Source organism: Macrotis lagotis, chromosome 5 (genome assembly GCF_037893015.1).
Source record: "Macrotis lagotis isolate mMagLag1 chromosome 5, bilby.v1.9.chrom.fasta, whole genome shotgun sequence".
In the NCBI taxonomy this organism is placed as follows: domain Eukaryota; kingdom Metazoa; phylum Chordata; class Mammalia; order Peramelemorphia; family Peramelidae; genus Macrotis; species Macrotis lagotis.
The window spans coordinates 121,814,188-121,838,666 of NC_133662.1; the positions used below are offsets into that span (position 1 = coordinate 121,814,188).

Below are 24,479 nucleotides of genomic sequence, written 5' to 3' on the forward strand. Positions count from 1 at the left end.
TATTTCATATATTTCCATTTCAAGAATCAATAGCAACAGTTTTTTTTGTTTTTTTTTTTGACAAGCAGTTTCAAGATATAATGCTTGTGGTTTGGGAGGCAGTGAGAGAAGATGTCATAGGCTCTAACACTAAAAGAGACCTTAGAGATCATCTAATTTAATCTTATTTTGCAGATGAGGAATCTGAGGCCGCAGAGGTGAATTCAGGTCAGTAGGTACAAAGCCAGGATTCCAATCCAGGTCCTCTAAGTTTTCTATTAGAATACACTGCCTCTCAAAAAGGAAAGATAAAGGCATTTGTAACTTTAACTACCTCTGGAGTTTAGTAGAGTGAAAAAACACATGCCAGTCTTCCTTTACTATTTGTTATAGGAGGAAAACAAGAAACAAAACCCTTCTAAAATGTCTGTTCCCTTCCCATCCCCTCAAAAATGGTTTTAATATAGGGTCACAGAAAATTCAAAGGTTTTATAGCCTACAATAAAATGGTTCTTTGTCTTTTCTCAGTAATTCCTTAGTGTCACATTTAACAAAATAAGGAAACAGCAGATAATAGAGGTGTTTACAGATTAGCCCTGTTCAGCAATAAATAACATTGGGTTTTCTCCACCTACAGATATTGAAGTTGCTTATCATTGTTTAAGTCTTTCACCTTTTGTAATGGTTGCTGACATTTTAACCCAAGCAAGTTAAGAGAAGTCCCCTCCCTTTCTTCTTTTTTAGCTTTACACTGACAGAGCATGCATTCATAAGATCCTTTTATATCTGATTTCATCGTATAAAAAGAAGGACAAGGCACCAACTAAGAACCAAGAACCCGTATGTGGAAGATGTATTTACTTTATACTTTTCTTTTTCTGCTTTCCTTTGGTGATGGTTTCCATCCTAACTGCCCTAGAAGATGCAGCTGTGATTCCAAACAATCCATTCAGTGCTATCGACTCACAGCAGTACCTCCATGGATGCCTTCCACAATCAAGAGGCTTTATATTAGTCACAGTAAAATAAAAAACCTCAAGGTAAGGATGTCATTTCTTATTTAAAGTAATTCTTTTTGGGGCGGAGAGGGAGGAAACCAAATTCAAAATGATATTTAAACAGGTACAATTTTCAAGTTAGAATTATTTTGCCAATCATCATAAATAAAATGGCTCTTTCCCCATTTTTTTAACATGATGATCATTTTTCTTTCCATCTTTGAGTACTTCAAGAAATCACAGTAATAACTGAAAAGGTACCAAAAATTCTTTGCTTTATTAGACATGAATAACCTTTTATGACTACCTCTAGGGGACTGTTTTTTTGAAACATCTTCATTTAATAAAATAGATGTCACAGTATTGCCATTTTATGTTAAAAGTTATATAACTATTGGAATATTATATAGCTGACATGCCAAATAAAATGTCTTCATCACCAGAAAGATATCAGGATGATAATTCAGTATTAAATAATCAATACCTAACTCAGGTAAAATATTAATATCCTCCTAGGAAATTGTTCAAAGGTTCTATAACTTATGTATTAGTACCAACAAACACCAGATTCTCATGATAAATGTTTTCAATTCTATCTATTTTTTGAAATACATTTTTATTTTTTCAATGATCAATTATTTATTTTTCTTTCTCATCTACTCCTATCTACAGAGAGAGAGAGAGAGAGAGAGAGAGAGAGAGAGAGAGAGAGAGAACATTTGCATCATATAAGTGTAGTCAAGCAAAAAATTCCCTAGTTGGCCACATCCAAAAAAGGTTCTTCATTCTTCATTTTAGTTCATCCTATCTCTGCCATGAAGTGGATAATATTCTTCATAGCTCTCTGTAACCACAACTGATTATTTCATTGATCAGTGGTTTTTTAATAATTAAGATTTTTTGACATATAAGAAAGATTTTATTTATTTTGAGTTTTACAATTTTCCCCCATTCTTGCTTCCTTCTCCCACCCCCCACAGAAGGCAGTCTGTTAGTCTTTACATTGTTTCCATGACATACATTGATCTCAGTTGAATGTGATGAGAGAGAAATCATATCTTTAAGGAAGAAAAATAAAGTATAAGAGATAGCAAAATTACCTAATAAGATAACGGTTTTTTTCTAAATTGAAGGTCTTTGGTCTTTGTTCAAACTCAACAATTCTTTCTCTGGATACAGATGGTATTCTCCATCACAGATAGCCCAGAATTGTCCCTGATTATTGCACTGATGAAATGAGCAAGTCCATCAAGTTTGCTGATCAGAGTTCTTAAGACTTTAAAGTATTGTTTTATTTTTACAATCCTATGCTAATTTTTATTTTTTCATGTCAGTTATGTAGTAGATATTGACATTTGCTAATTTTTTATGTAATCAAAGAATTTTGCTTTCCTTCTGACATAATGGAAAAGATGTTCTGTGCATGTCAAAAAGTAGCATGGAATAGTGATAAAAGAGATGGTTTTAGAGTTCCTGAAGTAGTGGGTTCATACTCCTTCCTCAGATACACTATGACTATGGGATGAGAACAAGTTTTACCTTTCATTTTTCCAAGCAACTTTCTAAAATTATACATGGCAGAATTCTAACCAGGCTGGATGGATATAGGGAATTTTCTTTCCAGAAGTTCCCAATTCTAGTAAAATCACAGGAGGAAAATAAAATAGTTGAAAAAGCATTGGTTTGGAAGCCAATTTTAGTACTATTAGTAACTAGTGGTGTGGTTTCATGGAAGTTTTTTCCTGTTATTTCAGCCTCAACTTCCTTCTTTATAAAATGAGAGTTTTGGAACTAGGCAGTTTCTTCTATTCCTTCTGGCTCTAAATTTCTATGACTCCAATTAAATCCCATTGAACATTTCTATTTTCCTTATGGATCCAAAGGTGGAAATATTAGAGTGCTTTTGTAGAATCCTCTTATAAATAGAGTGAATATACTGGATCATCAAGCAATTGAAACTCCTTTTTATGTTGTTGATGTTAAGTAGGAAATTAAACACTAGCTGCCACATAAAGGTGAAACCATCACAAATAAGTGGCAATGGATTCATGTTGACTATCTTTTCTTGAATAATATTCAATTCCAGGTAGCATTTCTGGTAGAAGATTTTATTATGTATATATATATATATATATATATGTATATATATACACATATATATGTAGAAGATTATATACACACATACATACATATTTTTGACAGAAAAAAATTTAAAGAAATAGGATTCTTAAAAAAAGTAATAACTTAAATAGGATGCTCTGAAAATATGTAATATTCAATTGTGGGAGTGTCAAGTAAACATGTTAATGAAATGACAGTTTTATAAACAGTAAAAGCAAATTATAGCTGACCATCAAATGAATTACTTAATAAGTCAATTTGTCATTTTTTCAAAAGTTTCACCAATCAATAAGAATCCTTCTCCCAGGATTTTAATACAAATTAACTATCTCTGGATAAAACAACTCTCAGTCTGTGGAGGGAATGGAAAGTAATAAGCTGTGTGATTTTTCCTTTTTAGAACTACTTTGATCTCAGGTGACTATATTTTACTACTTTTTGGTGAATACTGTGGATGATTGGTTTGAACTAGAAGAGCAGATTCCTAATTGTTAAATGAAATGGGACTTTTGCATCTCATTTAAATTGTTACATGTCTTTTCTGGAAGAGGATCATCATCCAAAAGTGATGTCTTGACTTGTGAGTGAATTGAATATGAGTGGGGAAGAATATGAGTGTGCAATGTCATCAGCCTCACTCTTTCCTCCAGACACTCAGTCTAAATATATTTGAATTGAATCATATGTAAGAAATATTTTCTGTAGCCTTTCTTCTGGTGCTTATGGCTAACTAGCAACCTGAAGGACACAGTGTCAAAACTATAGAGAAGTAAAAAGTTGTGAGATTTTTTAAAAAATAAAGTAAAATTTGAATCAAAGGATAAGATATTGTTTTATGTCATCAGAGATAGCTATTTCTTTAATGCTACTGAAAAAGATATAATAATGTAGTCATACACTAAGAGATTTGCAAGCTTGATTTTTGGTTGAAAATCAGATCTCCATTTAATATCTTGGATGGGGGAGTTCAAGGAGACAGAGAAATGATCCAGAAAGTAAATATGGAGTTTTTTTTATGAATTCTTTTGGAAGCTTACCTGGTGGTAAGAACATATAAGAGATGATTCAGATGATTTCAGTATATCTTTTCCAATTCTCTATTTCTGATTTTGTGAACACTATGTATTTCAATATCATATGTGTCAATTAGCAAATATAAGCAAATATAGTTATTAAAAGGAGTAAATGAGTAAAAATAATGATCTTCCTCTTCTTTGAAAAAGAATTGGTGGATATGCCTATAACCCCCTAGTACTGTAAAGTTTGAGGTTGTGATCAGGTGAACCACTTGAGCTTGTGAGTTCTGAATTGTTGTAGGGACAAAACTAATTGTTTTCTGCATTGATTTGGCAGTAGCAGAAGCAGGAAATTGTAAGAAGAAGCTTTAGGTTGTCTATAGATAGTCTATACAGGAGTAGTTGTGCTGGACAAATGGAAGGAGAAGGAAGAGGGAGAAAAAGAAGAGGGGGAGAGGAAGGAGAGGGTAAAAGTAGGGAGAGAAGGAGAAAAGAGGGGGAAAGAAGAGTAGAGAGGAGAGAAAGGAAAGAGGAGAGAGAGAGAGAGGAGAAAAGAGGTAGAGGAAGAATAGATGGAGGGGGGAGAAGGGTAGAGATGAGGAGGAAGGGAAAGAGAAGGGGGAAAAGGGAAAGAGAGGGGGAAGAGGAAGCAGATGATCCATTTTCAAGTCTTAGTTCTGGCACTGTCTGGCTGTGGGACCATAGCAAATTTTACCTCCCTGAATTTTGAAATTTTTTTCTCATCTATAAAATGAAGGGATTGGATTAAAGAATCTCTAATCCAGTTCTAAGATTCTAGTGCCATAACTACCTCATCATAATTTTCTGTTTTCTAGCTTCTTTTTTGATTCAGGCCTCTCACTCATTCAAGGGGATGTCTGGGTGTGAGGGAAGGTTATATGAACTGTTTTCATAGCCTTGTCCAATATTCTGAAATCATTACTGCTATGGAAAAAGAATATGAACATGAATGTGACATTTGTTCCATAATTACAAGATCACCCACATATTCTTGGTTTCTTCATTAATCTTTGTTACTGTTGTGTGGAAAGTTATACTAAAAAAGAGAGTTTGATTTCTGAAATTAAGTTTGAAAATGTTTGTTGTCATAGAAAGAGATTCAAGAAAAGGAACACAATTAGGAAAATGCTTTAGTTTTTTTTTTTATGACTACATGAAGTTTAAATAGCAGAAAATTCTACTCTTCATATCACAGTGGAATTTATTTTAGGACAAGTAAAATTCCATTGTTAAATGAATTCTTTAAACCTTCCTCTTGTGACATCAGTTATGAAATTTTCAAATGTTAATGTGTATGTATAATAATCCAAACTTGCCTACAGTGCTTTATCTCAGTTTTGTGTAAACATAGCCATAACAGATATAGCACTAAAAGGATCTTTACAGGACATCTAGTCCAAACCTCTCAGTTTTTAGATGAAGAAATTTAGCCATGTCCTTAATCACAGCAATGTGTCTGCATCCAGTACATTGAGTAATATCAATATAATAGATAGAATTTGTCAGGATTTCCATTTTTTAACTTTATCCAAGATATGGATTTCCACAAAAAAGATGCTGTAAATATTTTGTTGTATATTATTTGTTATTCCTTGGAATATATATACCTGTTAATGAGATTACTAGATCAAAAGGTATGAACAATTTAAGCCATTTTTCTTAAATAGTTCCAATTTTTTTCACAGAATATTTGACTGAAGTCACAACTCCATCAAGAGCATGGGGAATATTTCTTCCAGAATGATTTTTTCCCATTTTTGTCATCTTTGTCAGTTTTTATATGTGTAAAATGAAATATGACTTCAAATTTCCATTTCTTTTATTTTTAATGAATTTATGACAGTATATAACTTGTCTTTCGAAAACTATATAAAATATATTTTAAATAGGTGATGGAAGAAAATATGAAATATTATTGGTTTTAATTGTATACATTTATTTTTCATGATAATACTGATTTAGTATTTCCCCCCCCACACAGTTATCTAATATCACCAAAACACTGGCCCTGGAAGAATTTGTTCTATTGGCCAGTGGCACAGAATCTGTCGAAAATGACACCTTCAAAACTTTGAATACATTGAAGACCTTGGAACTCTGGAAAAACAAATTAAGAAGAATTCCTACTACCCTCCCAAACAGCCTTGAAATACTGAAACTGAATGATAATTTGATAAATGTTTTGCATGAATCAGATTTTGAAGGCTTGAAAAAATTACAAGTACTTGAGCTGCAAAACAATATGGTATCCACTCTCTCCCTCAGCACAATCTCCTCCCTTGTTAATCTGCAAAATTTGGTATTGGATGGCAACAATATGGAAACTCTGACTGGCACATTTAAACTTCCTCACTTAAAACATCTGAGTATAGAGAATAACAAACTACATTTTCTTCCAGAGACTTTTTTTGCATCTCTTCAATCTTTGCAATTTCTTAGTTTAAGTGGCAATTCACTGACTTTAGTCCCTCATGATCTGCCAAAGTCTTTACTTTCTTTAAAGCTAGAGAGAAACCAGATCCAAATAGTAAGATTTCAAGAGATGAAACATCTAGAGAAACTTTCTCATCTTTTCCTTTCTGCCAATTCACTTTCCTCAATTGAGGGAGCTCACTTCCTTCCTAATTTAACAACACTTGAGGTATCTCAGAATCAGCTTAAGACATTGCCCTTCCAACTGCCAACAAGACTACAGAAACTTGACTGTAGTAACAATCTGATTCAGAGAATTACTCTTCAAGACTTCCAGGACCTGAAAGACCTGAAACATTTGTTTCTAGACAACAACATGGTCAGTTTATTTGAGGTGGGAGCTCTTCAGAGATGTGTTCAGCTTTCTAACCTGGCCCTGGAACAGAACCTTCTGCTGTCAATACCTCTCAGGCAAGTAACCAGTGCATCATGCCATTCTGTAGACATTTTATGGGTCAGGAGCTAAGAACAATTACAAATAAGTTTCTGGTGTCCTGGGGAAGGAAGTTAGAAGCAGAGAGCCATTTATTCAGGGAAGTGGGGAAGCCTGCAGACCAAATACAATCTTCATTTCATCCAGCCCATGGGGAAAAATACCAAGAAATGATGGCTGTTAAAAAAAAATACAAGGGGTGGCTAGGTGGCACAGTGGATAGAGCATCAGCCCTGGAGTCAGGAGTACCTGAGTTCAAATCCGGCCTCAGACACTTAATTACCTGGCTGTGTGGCCTTGGGAAAGTCACTTAACCCCATTTGCCTTGCAAAAACCTAAAAAAAATACAACCATATATGCACATTAAGAAACAGAACTAGCACACAGTTTAAAAAGTCCTCAGCAGCTTTTAATATTTTAATGATTAGAAGATGGAGGTTTTAAAAGAAAAAACTCTTTGCTAGGCTGAGTCTGTGTTGCTCTCTATGTCAATTTGTATGTATGTCCCCTTGCAATTTATTCCCTGTATATTTCTCTTTGTCTTTCTGCCTGTGTCTTTTTCTCTTCTGTCTTAATTTGTCAATATTCCTTTTCTATCTCTTTCCCCATTACCTTAATTTCTACTTTTTTCTTTCTATTATTTCCTTTAACTGCTTGTAATAAAAAATCCTTTGTAGTAATCATATGTTACTCAACTTTAATTTTAAAACTAAATGAATTTTCTATTTTATACAGCAAAAAACTATTTTTTTTGTTTGTGTGACCCTCAAAGGAGTTTTTCCCTCTGTCAGCCCAATGGCCAATGGAAGGTGGGAAGGAGATTTATATCCTTGTTTAATTATCAGGCAATATTATGATCAATCTATATTTAGAATAATCATCTTGGTAGTTTAATGGAAGATAGATAAGAATGAAGAGATATTTAAAAGAGGGAGACAAGTTAGAAAGCTTTTGTGAAAGTCCAGGTGACATGTTGTGGTCCTGAGCTAGAGTTGTCGGTGAGTGGATCAGAAGGTGTAAAAGAGATATTCTGATGGTAAAGAGTTCAAGTCAAGACAAGTCAACTCAATAAGTATTTTTAAGTAATTCCTATTTTCTAGGTGATCTGTTGCTTAAGTGCTAAGGATATAAAGAAAAACAAAATAATAAAAATCTGGCAACATATTTTATTTGTGGTTGAAGGAAAGTAAAGAGTAGAAAATGACACTGAGGATGGGAACCAGGGAGCATGGTGAAATCATCAACAGAACTAGGAAAATTGGGAAGAGGAAAAGAATATGTGAGAAAGTTTCCCCTCCTAAGTAAGATAGGTGATGATAATGATAAACATTGATTCATCTGATATATTGTGAAAACTTAAAATGCAAGATGTTTAATCAGAAGGATATAATGAAACTAGAGGGTATGGAAGCAAAAGTTTATTCACAACACAAGAGGGTAGAATACATATAGCCCACTATGCCCAACTAAGTTCCACTGGACAAGCATTTGACCAGTTACACTGGGATATGTGTATTCTGGTCAAAGACCTGGGCAAAGCTGGGCTTTATCAGTTAATGTAGGGATAGAATTGACCCATGTCATGTACTAAAAGGAATTTTTAACTGTGCCACTGAAAATCAGACAACTGGGGAAGTTATAGCACCCTGAAGGTATCTTTAGAGTTTTCATACAGAATCTTCTTTTTATGTTCTACTATATGTGTGGAAATCTCTTATTTGATCAGAATAAGAATTTAAAAAAACTATACTGCTCTGCTCAATGGAAATAATACCATTGAGTTTCATGTACTAGTCCTACTCACTGTGGACTATCTGACTAGTGCCCTAGATGATAGACCTGAAGGACATGAAAGTGGATTTCATTCTTATTGGGGTTATGACAATAGTAAAGGAATCAGAGATATGATTTCTATATCCTCACAGTCTCTGCCAAACTGCTTCTTGAAAGTATGGATAAGTTGGAGGAGTTTCTCCCTGATGATGAAGTTATGTTAAATTAAAATATATGTATCTATATATATTTGTGCACAACAGGTTTATCATTTTCACTAGTGGACTTTACTGAGTATTCCATCTGCTTTTTTAAAAATAGCCAATACTGATGTCATTACAGGATAATTTTGTGCACATGGCATTTATTTAGTTTTTTTATGCAAACATAGAGACTGTGCTTTAAAACTCCATCTTCTTTTACTAATAATTCATAAACATGTGCTGAAATACTCCTCCTCTTAAAGATATTTTCCCTTCCCTTCTCATTGTTATTTTCCCTCCTAACCCACAAAGGTTTTCATGATTCCTCTCTAGTTTGTCTCCTATCTTACTAATCATCCTTTTCCTTCTCCTTTACTGACTCACCATCCATAACATACCCCCCTAATTATGGTTATACCTCAAGGTTCTGATCTAAACCTTCTCTTTTTCCTTTACAAGCTCTCTCTCTCTCTCTCTCTCTGTCTCTCTCTCTCTCTGTCTCTCTCTGTCTGTCTCTGTCTCTCTTTCTCTCTGTCTCTGTCACTCTCTGTGTGTGTCTACCCCCCCACTGATCTTCAGTCCCATCTCCTATTTGCATATTAAAATTTTCAAATTAAGTGTTGTTGAGACACCTCAAACTTTACATATTCAAAGATAATATTTTTAACCAAAAGTCCTCTCCTTTTCCAAACTTAATAATTTATAATTTTCATTCAAACACTATCTTTCAATCTCCCAAGTTCAGCACCCCAGTACTTTCCTTAACTTCTCACTCTCTTTCATTCCACAAATTTTCAGTTGTCGTATCTAATCATTTCTTTCCCATCTGATTCCTCTTAAATCATATAGCTCCCATCTTAGTTGAAGCCCTCCTTTACCTCTTTCCTAAATTATTGCAAAACTTCTTGATTGATCTCCTTCTGGACTCCACTCTAGGCTACCTTCCTGTCAGTGATTTTCCTTAAAGCTTATTTCACTCCCTAATTAAAAATACTTCAGTGACTCTTTTTGCCTCCAGGACAGAAATCTGAATTTCCTTGTTTAACTTTTAAAACCCAAGTCCTTAACAACCTGGCCCCAGCCCATCTTTCTAACCTCATTGAACATTACTTTCTCTTCTTAGTGGCCTAGTCAAATTAACCTTGTCTCTGTTACATGAATATGACATTCTATCTCATAAATATATACTTTGTCATTGGACCTCACCTATGCCTAGAATTTTCTCACTCCTTCCCACCACCTTATAGGATCCCTCTCTTCCTTCAAGCAACAATTTGATGTTTTCATCTGTTCTTTATGTTCTTATAACTGTATTCCTATGTTCCCATTGGAATGTAAGCTCCCTGTAAGAAGAGTTTGTTTCATTCATTATATTTTTTGTTCTGTGACTGACCCAGTACAGGTAGTATAAGTTATTTAATAAATCTTTGTTGATTTGTGAACTGATTGATAAAATCAGAGAAAAGATCTTCTTCCAGTCAGGTGCGATCAACACAGTTCTAAGTACATAGTGACATTTCAATGAATTTTTGACAACTGAAAATAAAACCCGAGAAATGTCATTTCTAGACTTAAGTTGTTTCTTAGTCCTTCATGATCTTAGCAATGAAATGCACACAACTCATTAATTTCTATTGGAATGTTCAGTCATTCCTGGGGGAGGGAAAAAATGAAAACTAAATATCTGAGACTTTCTGTGAACTTTTTTTACAAATGCTCTTCATATTAATGATTATTTGCATAAAATTAATTTGATTTGGGGCTAACTTAAAATTCAATTAAATTATCAAACTGTTAAAAATGTATGAGGTTACTTTATGCATAATTTACCTGCTTCTTTATTAAATAAATTTTATCCCAAGGGTATGAAGAAAGTTTAAATAGTTAAGGCTTTTGAAATTCCCAAATAAGTGTGAATTTGTATATATTTGAATAAAAACATAGTATGAAACTAATCAGAGTAAGTATATTTTTCAAGTTACCCAAAATTTAAAATGTATATCAAATTCCATTAAACTAAAATGTTAAGTAGGAGTTTGAAATCTATATCCATTTGAACCACAAGCTCTGTATTTTTGTAACTAAAGACAACAGTAAAACTATCCAATTGCCAAGTAATATGTTTAAATCATTGGCATTTCCTTCCTAAGTGAAAGGTATGGAACTGTGTCAATATTCGCTACATTACTCAAATATTCAAAAGGATTCATGGTCTCATCAATGCTGATATTCCTTTTAAGGATTAAGATCACAACCCATCCATGAATGTCCATTTTGTACTACTCTAGTCTGTGTCCTTATGTTAAGTTCCCTGGAGAGTTGTATCTAGTGTTCTGAAGATCTTTCCTTGATTCTACTAAACAGCACTGAAAGGAGTGATCTTCTCATCCACTTTATTTATTGTACATTAATATATCATGAGGTTACAAGATGAATACACAGAGTTAGGATTAGAGTTTTCATATAAAATCTCCTCTCCTCTTGTGCTTATAAAAAACATTAACTGTAGCTAGTGGATATATGATTAAAGATAGCCATAGGCACAGCAAAGGAAAAAACTGGGTAGAGATTCCAATAAATCACAAATTGAATATGAGACATCAAGTAAAATGTTGTTATCAAATAAATGAATATATTTTGCCCTAATAATAAGTTAAACTTACTGTTTTTAGAAAGCAATTCTGTTTTATTTGTCATTAGTCTTTATTTGAATAACAGATTCCATTCCCATTTTAAGAAAAGAAAGGTAAGGAAATCAAAACAAAGAAATCATTAGCCAAACAGAAAATGAGATCTGTGAGACAAAGTCAAAGGGGTTGAGATGACTGAATTTTATGAAAAATTGGAATCTAGAGAATAGATTCTTTGCTAACTTTAAGGGTACAAAGGTTTTTAAAAATCTTTTTATTTTCTTTTTCAAAGAAAACACAATTATAAATGTAATGAGGGGTTGGTGAACATATATGTGTTTGATGAAGACAGGGAAGAGGTTAGGAAACCATGCTTCCAAAAAACATAATGAAATTTAATGAATATGCCCAGCTCCCCAATTTATTCCCACTTTCCCCAGGGAAGTCTTCCAGATTGAGGCCATAGAAAAATGTCCAAAATTCACCCTAATTTGCTGCAGATGTCAAATATATTAAACATAGTAAAGAATTTGTTGAGGGGAGGGGTAAGACATTTCCCTTATATGTCATCATGCCTTTCCAGAAGAATACTCCCCATCCTCTTCCACGAGATTCCAATGACTGAGAGTGCTGTTTCATGTTCACCAATTCCCATTCCTTCTTCTCCTCCCTATATACACAGAGAAGAAATGTGCTTGATCATACTGGCAATCATAAAACACATTTCCTAACTTTATTTGTACCTTATTCTGTTATCTGTCCAGGCTTCCAGATACTTTAGCCAGGCTAGATCTAAAAGGCAATGTCATACAGGATATTGGTGAGCAGGAACTAAAGAATCTGAAGCAGCTACAGGTTCTGAATCTTCGAAACAACAAAATATCTGCATTAGATCTCAAAGTCCTGGAAGGTTTACCCCGACTGAGATATCTCTACCTGGATGGAAATCCTTGGAACTGCACCTGTAATCTTCTCAGGGCTAGGAAAGTCCTGATGGCCAAAGGAACTGATGTGAGAGGAGGGCAATGTGCAGCCCCAGCAGAAAGACAAGGAGAAAGCTGGATGTCATCAAAGAACATCATGAGACACTGTGAGGGCCATTCCTACCTAACTGAGAAAAGCAAAGAGATCAGAAAGAAACCCAAATCTGAGGAACATCCTAGCATCAGAATGAACATGGATGATGACTATTATGATTATGAGATAGATTAAATGTAAGAGCAAAATGGGTTTAAAAAACCCCCAACCTTTTAATATTCTAATTCTTGTCAGCAAAGATGATCACAAAACGGAAGTGGACAGCATCGCACACTCCATAAATCTTATTCTTTGAAGTTTTTTTTTTAATGGGGGGGCATTTTTATTCTTAAGGAATGGGAAGAGAATTATTAAAGGTTGAACTGAAGAGAAATTAGAGATTGTGAAGAGAAAGAATCATATGATTTCTTGATTTTTTAAATATTATTTGGCTGCTCTCCATATTGAATTTTTTGGGAAAAAATATCAAATGCTAATCAAATGATTCCAAACAGTTAGTAGAGTTCTTTTACAAAGTGGTTTCCATTAATGTCCATATCAATAACTTTGGGATCATAGGTTCATAGATTTGGAACAGAAATGATCTTTAGAATTCATCCACTCATATTTATAGATGAGAACACTGAGGTCCAGGGAGATAAAGTAAGTTACTTATGATCATACAATTAGTAAGTGACTGAGCCTGGCCTTGAACCCAGTTTCCTCTGATTTCAGTAGCAAAACTGGCAAAGCAGATAATTTGAATGTGGACCTGTAAGATCCCTTCTAGCTCTAAATCTATGCTATGGGTCTCTGAAGGAGCATTCTTTATTCATGAAGATTTTACTAATTTGTTACCAAGTTGAGCTTTGTGCTTTGAATTATTTTTCTAGTAGCTATAATAGATCTTTCCCAAACCATTCATATACCCTAATCTGGTCTCTTTAGTGACAAATAGAAGGATTTGGCAGATAGCTAATTGTAATGGACTATGATGGGTGGCTATATAAGAAGGAGTATGCTGGCAAATGTTTACCACATTGTTAATAGAGGTTAACTGTTAAAGATTTTAGGCTAGATGGAAGAGCCCTTTTGGTTTTCTTTTCCCACAAAACTACAAAACTTAAACATATAAATTTTAAATAAAATTCATGAAATGCTCTAAACCTCTAGGCAATCTATTGATTGCCAAACTGGGAGGGTTAGTCTTCCAACAAGCTAAGTATGGTGTAATCAATTATCCCTTTACCACACTCTGTAGTAAAAACATACATTCAGGACACAATTAAAATTATCTGCTGGATTTTATGAATATGTAAAGTAGAGTTACATTTCAGGGGGAAAAAAAGGCTTCAACCATTTCAAAACATAGAGTTAGTCTCCAGAAAGTGTCTTCTTTTTATATTGTTTTTGTTGTTATATGTTCCACACCTCTTTCTCTAGTTGTAACTCTTCAATTCCTCTCCAAAGAGATTAAAAAAACTTTTATGTTCTAGGGAAAATTCTGCCCTCCTATTTTGACTCTAAAATACCTTCTTTTTCTGAGCTGGGAAGACATTAAAATTTTAGGGTCCCAGTGACTTAGGACCTTTCATAAGGCAGCTAATGTAAGTCTTGCCTTATCACATATACTTTTCACATATGCATTTAGTTCTCTTATTTTAAAAAAATATAAAAATAAACTTTGTGGGTTTTTTATTTTGTGTTCCTAACTAAAGACAGTGAATTAATAGTTTTATAGTTTTACAAAACAGTATCATAGAATTAATCTCGTTAGCTTCACAACAATCCCAAGATTGGACTGATGTCATTGCCCATATCTCAGTTGAAGAAACTAAGTTGGGAAGATTCATTTGCTTACCTAGGAATATATAGCTAGTTAATAGTGAAATCAAATTGAAGCCAGGGCTTCTGACACTTAGGTCCATTGTTATTTTTTTAAACACTGTTTTTTTTTAAAATTCTGAATTTAATTAATGAGTATCAAATAAATATCTCCACATCAAAGTAGAGCAGAGAATGAGTATGTACAAGAAACTGTGAATTGATATTACCTAAGTTGCTTTTCTTGTTAATTATATAATAAATTCAATGCTACTTATAAAACTCTCTTGTTCATTTATTTTCTTCTGAATTTCATTCTGTTTACTTCTTCTGTGCATTTAAAAAAATGTTTCATGATGCTCCTTTTCTTCTCTTTTGAAAATATTATTATTAGCCCAAATTATCTTCTCACAATACCCACAAGCAGAAAATCAGAAAGGAAAACTAGAATTTGTTAGAGATTTGTATAGTCAAACAAACCAAATCTGCATATTGGCCTTGTCCAAAAATGTATGTTTCATTGTTCACTTTGAGACCATCACCTCTGGAGTTGTGACTGCTCATTTCATTTGTTAGACATCATAAATCTTTTAAAGGTTTTCTTTTACATTATTATTTTATTCTTTTGTTAAACTGTTTTTCAGTCATGTCCGACTCTCCAAGATGCCATTTGGAGTTTTCTTGGCAGAGACACTGAAATAGCTTTCTGTTTCCTTCTCCAGCCCATTTTATAGATGAAGAAACTAACTTGCTAAGGGTCACATAGCTAGCAGGTATCTGAGCCTAGAAATGAGCTCTTGAAAATGAGGCTTTCTGGTTCCAACATCATTACTCTATTCATTGCCCCACTGCTTACTCCTACATTATTGTAATCATTATATAAATTGTTCTCTTGATGCTGTTCATTTCATTATGCATCAGTTCATACAAGCCTTTCCATGTTTGTCTGAAATCATCCCTTGTATCTTTTACACTACTATAATATTTTATTTGACTTTGCTCCATTTGACTGGCATCTACTTTTTTTATAGTTCTTTGCCACACAGTGCTGCTACAAATATTTTGTTATAGAATAATTGTTTGTTTTAATCTTTGTAGCCTTATGGCATATTAGTGGGATATTTGAAACATCATGTGGTTACCATTCCTGCATATTTCCAAATTGGAATTGAGGAGGGGGTCCTCTATGAATTTGGTCTTAAAAATAAATTAAATTAAATTAAAATAAATAAATAAATAAAATAAATAAATTAAAATAATAAATTAAATTAAATTAAAATGTGTTAACCTTCAGAGTTTGTCCTAATAAGGGGCAATTGCTAAACTTCAGAGTTCAATCAGGTTAACATACACATTTATTAATATTTCTCTAGGCTTGCTGATTACACAGGTACATATGGGGTGGGGATCTGACTAGAGAACTAAATCCTCAAAGATTTGGTTTGGAACTGTGATCATTCTAAGTTCCACCATCAGAAGGTAAGATCTAAAAAACCATTTCTGACTTGTCCATCAAAGTAAGGGAGTGGCCACCTTAGGGCTGGGCTGGATATCAGATACACCTATTAGGAAATATGTCCAGGAGGTCATACCAAGAGGGATGGCTCCTCTTAAACAGAATCTTTATGTCTTATCAATTATGCTAGGACCTGTGCAAATCTGAATAATTTCCTCTAGGAAGTCGACTCACCCAGTAACCCTTAGAGTTCAACAATATCCATAATGTTTGGACTAATAGAAAACTATACCAACAGTGTATTACTTTGCCAACCTTACCACATACAACCCAACACTGTGTTCTCATTCTCTTTGTCTTTTTTTTCTTCTCCATTGGACTAGGAGCAGGGGAGAGTTCAAAAAGGCCTCCTGAAGGAGTGGCACTTAAGTATGAGCTTCTAATAACTGAAGTTACAAAGGGATTGAATTCCAGACTTGGGGGTCAACTTGCACAAAAGCATAGGGATATGAGTTAAGAAGAATTAGCAGGTAGCAGGGTCATCTGTACTGTAAATTGTATAACGGAGAATTATGTGTAATGAGCCTAGAAATATGGACTAGAGACAGGTTGTGAAAGGACTAGAAGGTCAAATAGAGTAATTTGTGTTCAATCCAAGAGGTGATGGGGGTCTTTGGAGCTCTTACAGCTGGTAAGAGAAGGTGAACAAGATTTATTAAATATCTATATGACAGGAACTCTGCAAAGGGCTTTATAAATATTATCTCATAATCAGACCTCAAGTTTTAATAATATTGATTTGTCAGTGTAGCAAATGATTTAAAAATGGAAGAGATTAGAGGTTGGGAAACAATTAGGAGAATATAATATTAAATCAGCCAAGCATTGTCTTGAGACTCCCTGAGAAAATGTCCTGTGGCTTCAAATGAAAAGGATGAAATATATATCTCGTGAACATGTGGTAATATTTTAAAGGAACTAATATTTCAATTTCAATTTTAATTGTTTCAATTTAATTCACTCCCCTTTGCTTAAGGTACATATGAATAAAATGTAAATTTGAATGTGAGTTTTGAATGTAAATAGGACCATGAGATATTGCTCTGACAGAGCTAGGTCTTAAAATTACAGACTGATTTCCCTCATGAAAAGGCGGAGCAAAATTTTCTCAGCTAAGTTCTGGATCAAGGTAAAATTCAGATAATAATCTAGAAAAGTCCATTTCAAATTTATAACTCCATTTTATTCATAGGGAATAAGACTCTTTCTTGATGTTATTCATGTTAACATTTAGAGATATGATATATTCCCTAATAACTGCTTTGGCTGTATCCCATAAGTTTTGGTATGTTTTCTTGTTATTGTCATTGTCTAGGATAAAATCATTTATTCTATCCATAATTTGTTGTTTGATTAACTCATTCTTTAAAATGTGTTTATTTAATTTCCAAATAGTTAGGTTTATTTCTCCATGGTCCATTATTTCATGTGATTTTTATTGCATTATGGTCCAAAAAGGAAGTATTCACTATTTCTGCCATTATAGTTTGTTATAAGGTCAATTTTTGTATGTGCCATGTACTGCAGAAAAGAAAATATATATTCCTTTCTATCCCTGTTCAATTTTCTCCAAAGATCTATCATGTCTAAGTTTTCTAACATTCTATTTACCTCAACTTCCTTCTTGTTTATTTTATGTTCAGATTTATCTAATTCTGAGAGAGAGGTTGAGGTCTCTCACCAGTAAGAGTTTTGCTGTCTATGTCTTCCTGTAACTCATTCAGCTTCTCCTCTAAGAATCTAGATGCTAGACCACTTGGTGCATACATATTTCATATTGAAATTTCTTCATTGACTATGGTACCTTTTAGGAGGATATATTTTCTTTCCTTATCTCTTTTACTGAGATATATTTTTGCAGCTGCTTTGTCTGGCTACCTCTGCCTTCAGCTGAAGCATAATATATTCTGCTTTTTTTTTAACTTTTTATTTTACCTTTTACCTTTACTCTGTATGTATCTTTCTGCTTCATATGAGTTTCTTGTACATAGCATATTGTAGGATTCTGGTTTTTAACCCACTTTGCTATCTGCTTATGTTTTATGGGAGAGTTCATCCCATTCACATTCAAAGTTATAATTACTAACTCTTTGTTGCCTTCCATGCTATCTTCCCTCAGTTTGTATTTCCTCCCCCTTTTTTCAACTTATCCCTATTTCCCAACATTTTGCTTCTGAATAGCACTTCCTTCAGTGTATTTGTTCCCTTATATCCAACCTCCTCCCCTTTTCTTCCCTTTTCCTTTTGCCCCTTCTTCCTTCCCTTCAGTTAGTTCCTGTTTTCTCCCTCTTCCCTCTTAACACTTGAAAGGTAAGATAAGTTTCTAAAGTGAGTGTTTGTTTGTGTGTGTGTGTGTGTGTGTGTGTGTGTGTGTGTGTGTGTGTGTGTGTGTCTATCTTTCTTTGATCCAAATCTGATGAGAGTAAGATTCAGGAATTTCTTACCTCTTCCCTTCTTCCTCTCTATTGCAATAGATCCTTTGCACCTCTTCATGTGATATAATTTACCCAATTCAATTGCCTTTATTCTCCCACCTCTTTACTGTTGCCTCCTTTTAAAGGAGATATTATTTTTAAATCATTCTATCAGAGTCATGGACAAGTCATGAATCTCCATTACTTCTGGCTCACTATATTCTCTCTAATTGAGTTACTATACTCAAGAGTTATGAGAATCTTTCTCCCAAATGGGGATATAACTAGTTTCATCTTATTGGATAACAGTTTTTTTTTCTTTCCCCCTTTTTACTTTTTCATGTATCTCTTGAGTCTCCTATTTGAAGTCCAAATTTTTATTTAGTTCTTGTCTTTTCATCAGAAAAAGTTGGAAGTCTCCTATATCATTAAATGTTCATTTTTTTCCCTGGAAGAGAAGGCTCAGTTTTGCTGGATAGCGAATTCTTGGCTGCATTCCAAGCTCCCTTGATTTACAGAATATCATATCCCAGGCCCTTCAGTCCCTTAATGATACTTACTATGGCTCCTTGGTATTTAAATTTTTCTTTCTGGCTGCTTGCAAGGTTTTCTCCTTTATCTGATAGTTCTGGTGTTTGGTCGCAATATTCCTTGGTGTTTTCATTTTGGGAACCCTTTCAGGAGGGGATCGATGTGTTCTTTCAATAATTATTTTGCCCTCTAGTCCCATAATATCAGGGCAATTCTCCTTCACTATATTCTGAAATTTGGATTCCAGGCTTTTTTTCTCCTCAATGTTTTCAGTAAGCCACATGATTCTCAAATTGTCTTTTCTGGATTATTCTCCAGGTCAGTTGTTTTGCTGATGAGATATTTTACATTTTCTTCATTTTTTTGCTTTTGTTTAACATATTCTTGTTGTCTCATGAAGTCATTAGTTTCCACAAATTCCAATCTCTTTTTTAGAGAAGACTTTTCATCATTTACATTTTGCAACTCCTTTTCCAATTGGTCACTTCTATTTTTGAAAGAGTTTCCATTTTCCCAATTGTGGTTTTGAGAGACTTATTTTTTTTGTTACTTCTCCAGTTGTATTTTCAAAGGATTTGTTTTCTTGTTGTAAGATGTTAAGTTTCTCTTGTGTTTCTTTCCTCAATTTTTCCAATTGATTTTTTTTAGGTCTTTGCAAGTGACTTGCCCAAGGCCACACAGCTAGGTAATTAGTAAGTGTCTGAGGTTGGAATTGAACTCAGGTCCTCCTGACTCCAGGGCTGGTTCTCTGTGCCACCTAGCCACCCCTCCAATTAATTTTTAAACTCTTTCCTGATCTCTTCTGAGAAATCTTTCTGGGCTGGAAACAAATTCATATTCTCTTCTGAAACTCTATTTCTCTGAATTAGGATCCTTGGCTTCAAGATAACATCAATGGACCTCATTTTCCTCTGGTCTTTCTTCATTTTCCTAGCATCTTGTGTTGGGGGAGGGGCTGGTTCACAGATCTTTGGTGTTGAGATCCCTAGAGCTTTGCTCACTGGGCTTAGTAACTCCAAGTGGGCCAGCCAGTAAGGGATACTAGATGCTTTTTCTGGCATTTCTGTGACCTTGATTAGTGGCCCACTCCCTAGGCTTGGGAGAGGGTGAGGGGTGCAGCAGGATCTGGAACAATGTGGGCTGAGTCCTCGGGCTATATAGTTAATCTAATCAATCCTCAATCAACACTGGGGAGATCTCACCTGAGCCTGGGTTGGGGGGAAGGGGCTAGAGGGCTATTATTCTGTTTGTTCTGGGAAGAGTCACTTTCTCCTACAGAAATGAGGAGCACTTTGCTGAAAACATGGTGGCTCCCAGCCCTGGTCTTCCAGACCAGTTGAGCTGACTTGATATCTAGCTGTTATGCTGGAGCTCTTGTGCCTATTGTGCTGGGGCTCTCATGCCCCCCCCCCCCCCACTCCCCTATGCATGCACAGCCAAAGCTTCTACCTCACCTGTGCTGGCTCTCTGTTATGTACCTGACTTGCCCATGACCCTTCTGACTTGCTGTGGGATGTTCTCCTAAGTTCTTCTCTGGGTACTGTTGATCCAAATTTTGTTAAGAAACTTGGTTCATCTGATCCAATCTTTCTGGGGAGTAGTTTGGAATTATGTCCAAAGAGCAATAAAAATTTTGATTTTTTTTGATTTTTTGATTTCCTGGATCCCTTTGATCCAGAAAAACCTCTACTGGGTCTATACCCTGAAGAGATCATTATTAATATGGGAAAGCTCTTAGCTCTCTCTGTATGGTCAGACTTGCTGTCATGTCTTTGTGTTCTGATTGGCCAATCCTCTTTTTTTCCCTCTCTTTTCAAAATTGAATCTTTTCCTTTTTTTCCAAAAACCCATGATTCGGTCACCACAGGAGATTTTCCTGAGTATTGTGTTGTTTTGGGGAAAGAAGGGACTCTGCCAGTAGTCCTGCTGGTATTCTCCACCCAGGTATATACATGTTCCTTTGCTCTCCTGAGCTGAATGGATCCCCTGCTGGTCAGGGGTTCACAAGAAATATGAACTGAAACAGTATGAAGAAAGCACAACCAAGAACTTCTGGGACCACGTTGGTGGAGTGAGGAAGGAATTCCCTGGAGTCTTCCCAAATTTCCTTCCAAACAACCTTACAACATTTCAAATAAAATGTTGTAGTAGAGAAGCAGCTACCAAGGCTAGGACAGCTTAGAGGGACAGAAGGAAAAGTCTGATTCACTGAAGTGGTCAGTGAGTAGCAATGGTAAGCCACATCACAGGGGGGCCTGCTATAAGACACTAAGCCTTAAGGCGCACCACCACTGAAGTCATGCCCCCAGGCTAAATAAAAAACAAGGTCAAAGTCACAAGACCAAAGCCACAAGGCAAACCAGCAGTCCTTGCCGACCAGGTGGCACAGTGAGGTCTCACCCTGGAAGCAGGTTAGCAGCAAGACTTTATCCCTGTGGCAGGTCAACATCAAGGCTGCACCCCTAGGGCAAGCTATGAATGAGACTTGCCCATGAACCAAGACAACAGTGAGGTTCTGCACAAGTACAAGGCAGGAGGGAAGACCCCCTCCTTCAATGAAAGTCAGCAGCTGGACCCTAAGCCCTGGCACAAGAAGCTTGGAATGGATCCCTATCTATTCCAGGAGCAAAGTCCAACCCTAAAAGTACAAACATCTCATAATAGGCAGGAAAAGTGAGCAATAACGAAAACCAAACAAACAAACAACCACAAAAAAAGAATCAGATCATAGGAAATTGCTATGGTGACAAAGAGAACCAAGAAATAATCTCAGAAGAGGCCAGTATTGCCAAAATTGCTACATGCAAAGTCTCAAAGAAAACCACAAATTGGTCTCTGACCTAAAATGAGCTCATGAAAGATATCAAAAAGGATTTTATAAAGCAAATAATAGAAATATAAGAAAAACTGGGAAAAGATATGAGATTGATGCAAGAAAATCATGAAAAAAGATTAAAAAGTTTGGTTAAAGAAGCACCAAAAATTGGAAAAAAGTTCACTGAAGAAAATAATTCCCTAAAAATTAGAACTAGGCACGTGGCAACTAATGACTGTATGAGGCATCAAGAAGAAATGAAAATCAGAAGAATGAAAAATAGAAGAAAATATAAATTTTCTCATTAAAAAACTGACCTAGAAAATAGATTGGGGAGAAATAATTTGAGAATTATTTGACTATCTGAAAGTCAAGATAAAAAAATCCTGAATATCACATTACAAGAAATTATAAAGGAAAACTTCACTGATAGCTTAGAACCAGAGGACAAAATATAAATTGAAAGAATCCATCAATCACCCTGAAAGAGATTCTGAATTAAAACTCTCAGAAAAATCATAACTAAATCCCAGAGCTCCCAGAATGAGGAGAAAAGATAGCAAAACATCCCCCAAAACCCAATTCAAATATCATGGAGGCACAATCAGAATTACACAGGATTTAGAAGCTTCTACTTTGAAGAACCAGAGAACTTGGAACATGATGTTCCGGAAGGTAAAGAAGCTTGAATTACAACCAAAAATTACCTACCAGCAAACTGAGTATACTTCTTCAGGGGAAAATTGGATATTTAGAAATAGAAGACTTTCAATCATTTCTAATTAAAAGACCAGAGTCAAAAACTTTGATCTTCAAATACAAGATTGAAGAGCAGCATAAAAAAGGTAAACAAGACAGAGAAAAATACAAAGTCAGTGAGATTAAACTTTATATACCTATATGGCAAAGTGGTATTTGTAACTCTTAAAACCTTTATCATTATTAGGGCAATTAGAAAGAGTAAACATAAAAAGAGGGTACAAGGGTGAGTTGACTTATGATGGGGATGCCTATTCAAGCAACACACGCACACATATACACACACACAAAAGATTAGAATTCAGATTAATGCAGTGACCTTCTTGGTTTCAAAGGATGCATAATAATGAAATGAATTTCCAGTTGTTAGAGAGGTGGTAGACCATAGGTATGAAAAGTTGCCTTAACTACCTGGGCATAACTGTCTTTCCTTGTTACAAGAAAAGATTGTATTTTCTCTGTCACAAGGGAGAGGTAATAGCAAGTGTGGTGATGTAAAAAGAAAAGGCATCAATAAAACTTCTTTTCTGAAATCCAAAATATCACAAAGGATGATGATGGAAGATTATATTATATATTATTTACATATAGTACATATTATAATATATACTGTTGTCTTACAAAACAGCAAACTCATCTGAAGCAAACTTGAGATGAGACTAAAATAGTCCAGTCTTCCAAAACCGTCTATAAATGAAAATGAAAGAACAAGAAGGAAACAAAAAAATAGGACAGATGGCTTGCTTGAATTTCTATGTAATCTATTCTCCCTGTAAATGACAGTTGAATGACTGCATTAAAATTCTAACATCATAGTACTTGATGTACATTATGAGGAAATGGAAATGACAAAGAAGATGAGATCAATAAAAATGGCTAGCCCAAATAAAGCATAGATAGAAAAATTCTTTCTTGAAGGTGACACAATGTTCAGGGTATTAAGGAATCAATTTTCAATCTGTCTCAAAGTTAGAAGAAAACAAATGATTGGGGGGTTACAAAAGAGATGTTATAATAGAAAGAAGATCAGGAAGATATAAATAAGCACTTCCTAATACATTTGCTTTCTCATCAATTTGAAACCTTTCCAAGAATAATATACAGACATGTAGAGAATATCCTTGATTAAAATATAAGAAAAAAAGATCAGATTTTCACAACCTTTTTTCTATTACTAGTGCATAACTGATTAAAAAGCATAGAGAATAAAACATGCCATATACTCATTAATTTCAGAGAAACATTTGACTCAGCATTGCAAAATGTAGTCTTAAAGGCTCTACTCTATTTGGGTACCTATCATACAAAATTCCTTGAGAGATTCAATTATATAGAAAATGGCATGGTGTAGAAGAACCTGCATTAAACTATATGTATCCCCTCACTTAAATCCAACTCACTTTCATATCATGGCATCCCCCCCCCCCCCTCCAGGATGGCTTGGTCTTCTTCTTGAACTAAGGACAAGCAACAGCCACAAACTATGAGTTAAGAAAGACCTTCATTTGTATTCCACTGCTACTATACTCTACATTTACTGTGCAACTATGTGCAACTGGAAACATTCTGTTCTGTAGGTTTAAGATGAAAGACATTGCACTGATATGATCAATAATCTGGAGAACTAGATATTTTTTCCAGTCCATATCATCTCTCAAACTCTCCAAAATAGTAATTATGTTCAAAAAGATAGAACAATTTCAGCTGTCTCCATAATCTAGGATACCAAGAACCCTAAACCTAACTTGATGAACAAACAACAGACGCTAAACCCTAAAACTAAACACACTCTCTCAGTAATGCCCCCCCCCCATACCCATTATGCTCTGTCGGGGCTGTCCAACCCCATCCACAGGCTTTGCAATAGTGACATTTGACACTTACTAGCTGTGTGACCTTGGAAAAGTCAACTAACCCTGATTGCCTCACATCCAAGGCCATCTTCAATAATTCTGAT

The 24,479-nt window shown here is 34.8% G+C and overlaps 1 protein-coding gene across 1 annotated transcript; it reads left to right on the plus strand.

The window, feature by feature from the left end:
- Positions 1 to 830: 830 nt before the first annotated feature.
- Positions 831 to 12,858, plus strand: LOC141489864 (nephrocan-like). Its single transcript, XM_074190241.1, has 3 exons — positions 831 to 1,019; positions 6,117 to 7,018; positions 12,411 to 12,858. Exons 1-3 carry the CDS (start codon positions 831 to 833, stop codon positions 12,856 to 12,858), a joined length of 1,539 nt encoding a protein of 512 aa, XP_074046342.1.
- The last annotated feature ends 11,621 nt before the right edge of the window (positions 12,859 to 24,479 follow it).